We start from the raw sequence: 7139 nt of genomic DNA on the forward strand, positions 1-7139 counted from the left end.
GTTGCAGACTCGCTTGCAAAATCTGCGGTGGGACTGAGGAATGAAGAGAGCTCCGGCGACTTTTTATAGTTGAAATAGTTATATAGTTTTTATAGTTGAGCCTCGTTCCTACGGCTGTGCTTTGTGTACCAATAATGACATTCAAGAACGCCATTGAGTGTAAGATTACTTAACTGTGACGCTACGGGAATGTATGAGAAGGAAATCGAATCAGTCGACCTGCGATAAGCAGCTGATTCTGAACGAACTCGTCTTTGAGATGGACGTGTTCTAACGCATTTTTACTCAATGAAATGTTAACACAACAGTATATATTTGACCATTTAATTTTAGAAATTTTAGGGGAAGCTGAGCTTCCCTTGCAGTCTTAGAGAAATCACCACTGGTGTGCGGATATGTCCGTATATATATGTGTGTGTCGTGTGTTTTGCAGTCGAAATTCAACTTTGGCGACCACGCACATTAACAAGAAACCCTCAATTTCCGAGCACCCTCGCTGAAAAGTCTAGCAACCCCATAACACCAGCAAAAAGACAATCTCTGGCGCCACCCCTGTTATAAAGAAGCTTTTAGAATAAGGTTTTTATTGCTAATCTTTAAAAAATAATCTCAACAGGAATGAGGAAATATGTGGAATGCAACTGAAATCTGGTAGGGGAAGCATTAGCAATTCTTAATGACTTTGAGTGGTCCTTCAAAGCAAAGCCAACCATTATTGGTTCAATCGATTGGAGAAAATTACCATCCTTGTGAGATGAGTAACATGTTGCATGGTTCTGTTCATAGCATCTTTAATGATATTTTTTTTAATTAAAAGTACTTTATGGCCAGACTGCATTTCCAAATGGAATAAAAGTGTTTAGTTTATTCATTGATCTGACCAGTAATCATAAGAACAATAAAAATACAATAAACATTTAGTAAACGACATGAAATAGGCTTCATAAAATCAGAACCTCATATACATATTTATGGAACGGCAGTACATTATCCATCTAAATGAACAAATTGTTCCATGCTCAAAGCTAATTACAGTAATAGAGTGAATCGTGAGGTAATTTTCTTCAAACCAACCCATTTCAAATTAATGTCTGCCTATTCTGAGCAGCCTCATATCCGCAGAACAAACCGCATGCCTGCCTTTGGAAAATAATAAAGCACGAAGCAGACAGTATTGGCACGAGGGGAATGCGTAATTAGATCACATTTTGTTACAATTTGACAAACCATTAATTCACTGTTTATTCCAAAACAACCAACAGCGATGTTAGATACCGGGGGCCTTAAGCAGCAGGTAGGGGCCACGGATGGAGCTCGGGTAGAAACCGGAAACAGTACAGTCTTACACTGTCCTCCCCTGCACCTTTTCGATGCCTCGCTCAACGAGGTAGCCGCCTGCCACGAAACCGCCACACCCCTAAGGTCTGAACGCCTGACGATAAAAAAAAACACGTGTAGCGGCCAGACATCGCCCTCTCCCTCTCCCACTCTGACGTCCAACTGCTCACTTGGCCGGTGGGCTGGGGCCTGGCTAGTGGTTAGCTGATGGGAGCGCCCGTGGTCACCAGTTTGTAGTAGGCTCCCTTGAGCGCCATGAGCTGGTCGTGGGGGCCTTTCTCGATGACAAAGCCGCGCGCCATCACGGCGATGATGTCCGAGTTCTGGATGGTGGAGAGGCGGTGGGCGATCACGATGCAGGTGCGGCCCTCCCTGGCCTTGTCCAGGGCCTCCTGCACCGTCTGGGGGGGGGGGGGGGCGCACACACACACACACGCATGCATGAAACACACACACGCACATATATGAAACACACACACACACACACACACACACGCATGCATGAAACACCCACACACACACACACACACACATGAAACACACACACACACACGCATAAAACATACATGCACGCATGAAACACCCATACACACACACACTTGCATGAAACACACACACAAGCTTGATATCACACACACACACACATGCAGGAAACACATGCATGGAATCACACGCATACATACATACATGTGACACACACAGCATGAAATCACGCACACATGAAATCCTACACACACACACACAGATCTGTAGGAACCGCACAAATGCACGAAATCCCCCCCCCCCCCTGCCCGCCCCCACACACACACACGCACACACACACGCGCATTAATATGCAGGGGTTGCAGAAGTTCAAACGGGGTTGTGTCCGAGCCCACGCTCCTGTCCAAACAGGGAGATCATCCAAGCACACAGAACCTGCCGACGGGCGCCTGTGTGTGTGTGTGTGTGTGTGTGTGTGTGTGTGTGTGTGTGTGTGTGTGTGTGTGTGTGTGTGTGTGTGTGTGTGTGTGTGTGTGTGTGTGTGTGTGTGTGTGTGTGTGCGCATGGCCGCGCGCACAGAGCTATCAATTACAGCAATTTCACAATCACGCCTTGATTACTATAATTACAATGTTCCGTCTGTGCCGTGTTCTGCCTCCGCCTCCTGTGTCCGCGAGACAAAAGACCTCTTCAGAGTTGGAAGTAACACCAGGTAATAAACAACGCGTCCCCTTTCAAAGTAGGAGCCCTCCACTCTGGGACGCACTCCGCTGTGGACTGCGTTTACCGAGCTGAGCGCTTTACGTGTTGTCACATGCGCTATGTTACACGCAGCGCGCTCATCACCTGTACGTGATGAATCCGTATGAATTAGGATCGCATGATCAGGGCTAGGGTGCGTCCGGGGGGGTATGTAGAGGATGAGACTGCGTTGGGGGTTCGGAGACGGCGGCGTGCTGCTTTCACGGGGGGCGTACCTTCTCGCTCTCCGTGTCCAGGGCTGACGTGGCCTCATCCAGCAGTAAAATCTTCGGGTCGCGTATGATGGCCCTGGCGATGGCGATGCGCTGCTTCTGGCCACGGGAGAGCTGTGATCCCTGAGAGCCGACGTGAGTGTCGTATTTCTAATGGGGTTGGGGGGGGGGGGGGTGGGGTGCAAACGCATTCCAATTCGTCAACATTACAATAGAAGTGTGATGGGAACATAGAGAGCGTGGGAAGGCTATTCGTTAAATTCCATTCAATTCAATTCCATTTCATTTGTATGGCATTTAATTACAGGTACAGTCTCAATGGGCTTAACAGGCCAGATATTTATATGACACCCCCTTAACCGGAGCGCCGCGGTGGTTTGCACCAGAACTACAGTCAGGAGGTTCACTGTGGGGAGTCTAACCCGCCCGTCTCCCTCGTTAGCCTAAGCCCCCTTCAACAAGCCGGTACCTCGGGGAGGGCCATGACGAAGCTGTGGAGCTGGGCCTTCTTGGCGGCGGCCATGACGTCGTTCATGCTGATCTCCCGCGAGTTGTCGCCGTAGCGGATGTTGTCGGCGATGCTGCAGTCGAACAGGATGGGCTCCTGGGAGACGATGCCGATCTTGGAGCGCAGGAAGGGCACGCTCACCCGCGTGGACTCGTGGCCGTCGATCAGCTGCCCCAGAGACACACAGGGGGCGCAATTAGAGCGGAGCGATCGTTTAACAAGACGCCCGCCGTTACACTGTTTAAGAGGTAAAGGTTTATCAATACCCATGGCACCGCTCTCTTTTGATGCGCGCTGCTCTTAGCGTACGTCGAGGTGGAAAGAGTGCTTCTTAACTCGAGAGGCATCTCTCTCTCTCTCTCTCTCTCTCTCTCTCTCTCTCTCTCTCTCTCTCTCTCTCTCTCTCTCTCTCTCTCTCTCTCTCTCTCTCTCTCTCTCTCAAGACATCACCGTTCCAAATCACTTCAAACTCGATTAAGAGGAATTTGCATTTTTGGCGCAGGAGCAAAGCCACAACTTGGATGCAGGTTCTCTTCCCCGTTCTGTGCCACAGGTTTAGCGGCAGTGTGCTGTGCATGCAATGAGGGATCAGGAACACTTTTGAAATGCCCAAACAGAGAGTACACTCAGTAATAAAAAATACAATATTGGCAAAGAAACAAAAAAGGTCCCTATGATTTTTAAGGCTTTTTTTTTTTTTTTTTTTGTTAAATGTGAAAGCATCTGAATTAATTCCGTTGTCACTATGTTTTACAATCATGCGCTTTTTTGTTCTGGGAAATTGGCATTATACATTATATTTGAATGCAAATAGAAAATGTATGCTCCGACGGTCGCATAATAACAGTCGACTTTTGTTGGCTGAGACGCTCCAGCATAAATGGAACAATCCTTTGCAAAGTTTAGCTTGTTTAGCCTAGCAAACTTGAGCTTGATATATAGGGTTTGCTTTGTATGGCCGTGGCTATTAAGATAAGTAGGGCTTCCTGACACTCAAAAGCTGCCTTCCAATATAACTACACAGAATATGAATACACCATATTCATATTCAAATCAAACTCAAACGCTAAAACCAAAACCTTTGCCCAAAACCAGTCTATTTTATAATTACATTGCTATTGATTCATGACCTGACGTGGCTCCCAACCCTAGCTGTATATTACATACTGTATGTATTTATATATTGATATATTACCTGGCATTGCTACTTAGCCTAACGCTGGGGTAGGCAACTCAAGAAAAACCAGGCACGATTTCTTTAGTATCCAACCCAAATAATCCTGACCCCTTCCTTCAAAGCCACTCCTGCAAACACGTGACTAGCTCGCTAGCTTTAGCCAAAGCTCTTCCAGGCCTAGTGGAACACTGCGGTCATGTGCGATGGGGGCATGGTAGCCGGCTAGCTAGGGAGGAAGGCCATCCAATCATTCAGAGATCACACATCAGTGATCAGATCAGATCAGAGTCTAGATCAGAGATCAGATCAGAGATGAGTTATATCAAATCAGAGAAAGCGTAAAAAAAAAGGCCAGAGCATTTGAATTATTGGTCGCTGTCGGGATGTAAATCAATACGAAAAACAATGCCCCTGGAATCAATCGCCTCCCCTATCGTTACATGACTCTGTAGCACTCACATCCTCACAGTCGCCTCCCCTATCGTTACATGTCTCTGTAGCACTCACATCCTCACATGCGCCTCCCCTATCGTTACATGTCTCTGTATCTTTTGTACTTTGTTTTTAAAGCCACTAGTGGTACATTTCCTCCCTATATATCCTCCCTACTACATTGGAATCTTGGTTCCTATCCAACCGGATCCAACAATTGGCTCACTCTTAGGGTTCCTTGCGGGCGTTGGATCTTGGTAAAACTGCCTTTTTCATCCATGCCCCTAGCACATGGAACGCTCTGCAACAAACCCTAAGGTTAGAGGTACTCCCACCTACTACTGTTTTTAAATATTTGGTGTTTAATCTCAGCTCATCAAATTGCAGCCGTTTTTAGTTTTTTATTTGATTTGTTTCGCTCATGTTAATTCGTGAAACGTAGCATCTGGTGTCCTCACCACGCGGCCCGCGTCGGGGTCGTAGAAGCGCTCCAGCAGCTGGACGCTGGTGCTCTTGCCACAGCCGCTGCTGCCCACGAAGGCCAGCGTCTGGCCGGGCTTCACCGTCACGTTCAGCCCGTTCAGCACCTGCATGTCGGGCCTGGTGGGGTAGGTGAACTTGCAGTCGATGAACTCCACGTCGCCGCGGAAGTTGTCCTGGAAGAGGCGGTGATGGCAATAGAGGTGGTTATGAGGGAGATAATGACAGGGGGGGAGGGGGGGGGGAGAGAGGGGAAAGAGGGTGGAAAAGCTTGTTGCTTTTTCTTATTTCCAAAGTGGATCTCAATTTTAAAAGGAAGAAAGAAACGACGCAACAGCACGGGGAATGGCTTCTGAGGCTGTGTTCCAAAACTATTCCCTCCATCATCCTTCTTCCGATTGGTTGTTTACTATACAATCTAGAAGACGAGCATCAGCACTTAGTGGTTGAGCGGGAGGAAAAGGAGAGGCATGGAAGCAGAGTGGCTTCTAGTGTATTAAAAGCAACATAGGCTACTGTGCAGTGCTACTCAATCGCACCACAAAATTGGGACAGAGCCCGTCCAATGAGACGACTGATCTGGAGATTGAGGAAGCGAGGGTGAACAGGATCTTAATAGAACGACTATTGGAATGCGGCCCGAGAATGGGACCAATGATTCGATCTTCTGTCCGCAAACCAAAGTGCTATGATGTCTAGTAGCTCTATTATTATGTAATTTAATTTTCTGAGATGTAAGCCTACCATGATAAAACAATGTTGCGCAAACACTATATACACAATAATTGGGTGTGTAAAGTAATAGCAAGTGCAACATTAAAACTAAAGCATAAACAAATAAGAGTATAATAAGTTTGCTCGGTATTAGTTATGATTAATAATGAAACCTTGGTAGAAAACTCATATTATTTTAATACATACTGAATGATCACTGTGGAATAAAGGACCGGTGGTGCTGTGTCACACTGAGAATAAAATGTTATAAAAGAGAATACTTTTTCATGAGAACCCATTATTACCTCGTTCATTTAGAAAATGCAATCCCTTTTATCCAAAGGGACCCATAATCCATCAGATACATGTTGTTAAGGAACAGGTATGTATGGAATCAGACTCATGCCAATTAAATACTTTTGAGATTACTTTTGCTTCAGGGAGTTTTAATGTCTATTCTTTAGTAATAGTTTTATTTTATTCAATCAGATTCAATACAGGTATGGGTTAGGGGGTGTCACAGAGACATTGGAGATCGAACCCAGTACCTTCCGGCTGGAACTGGACCACCCTGAGCCGATACACTATCATGCCCTAAACCACATATGCGGCATACTAAAACAACCACCTTCTACAGGAATTAATTAGCATCAGTCGGGTCCATTTCGCAGAATCTCCCCCCGGTACACTGTGTGGGGATAACCTTTCACGTTACTGAGCAATATATATTACGAGCACTTCTATGTCCAGGTGTCGGAGATGCAAGGTTTTACTGTAGACATGTATCTCTGACCTTTCCCTGTCTGTGTTTCCATGGCGATAATGGGTCAGAATCTCCAGAGGAAATCAATGGGAACATTGAGTCATATGTGTGTCCTTTCCATATCATCGAGCGAACTCAATCTCCCAGAAGGCCCTGGGGGATATATCAAGCGTATATCTGAGGCCGTAACGGTGATAGTAACCTATAGAAATGATTTGATGTGACGTGATATTCAACTGAAAACAAGGCCGAGGCCGAGCTGACAGCCTG

At 46.4% G+C, this 7139-nt stretch overlaps 1 protein-coding gene across 1 annotated transcript; it reads right to left on the reverse strand.

Moving 5' to 3' along the window:
* Nucleotides 1-837: 837 nt before the first annotated feature.
* On the reverse strand, nucleotides 838-5589 carry LOC311376674 (bile salt export pump-like). The gene is made up of 4 exons (XM_084491177.1): nucleotides 5371-5589; nucleotides 3265-3471; nucleotides 2799-2945; nucleotides 838-1739 (listed from the first exon to the last, which is right to left on the reverse strand). Exons 1-4 carry the CDS (start codon nucleotides 5503-5505, stop codon nucleotides 1539-1541), a joined length of 690 nt encoding a protein of 229 aa, XP_084347303.1. The 5' UTR covers nucleotides 5506-5589; the 3' UTR covers nucleotides 838-1538.
* Between the last annotated feature and the right edge of the window lie 1550 nt (nucleotides 5590-7139).

Source organism: Micromesistius poutassou (assembly GCF_964030765.1).
Source record: "Micromesistius poutassou genome assembly, contig: SCAFFOLD_6779, whole genome shotgun sequence".
Lineage (NCBI taxonomy): Eukaryota > Metazoa > Chordata > Actinopteri > Gadiformes > Gadidae > Micromesistius > Micromesistius poutassou.

Excerpts from the sequence above, each read along its gene's own strand:
- LOC311376674 (XM_084491177.1), bottom strand. The coding sequence starts at position 5,505 with ATGCAGGTGCTGAACGGGCTGAACGTGACGGTGAAGCCCGGCCAGACG. Across the intron at positions 3,472-5,370 it reads ACCCCGACGCGGGCCGCGTG|CTGATCGACGGCCACGAGTC; the intron begins GTGAGGACACCA and ends TCTCTGGGGCAG. Across the intron at positions 2,946-3,264 it reads TCGTCATGGCCCTCCCCGAG|AAATACGACACTCACGTCGG; the intron begins GTACCGGCTTGT and ends CAACCCCATTAG.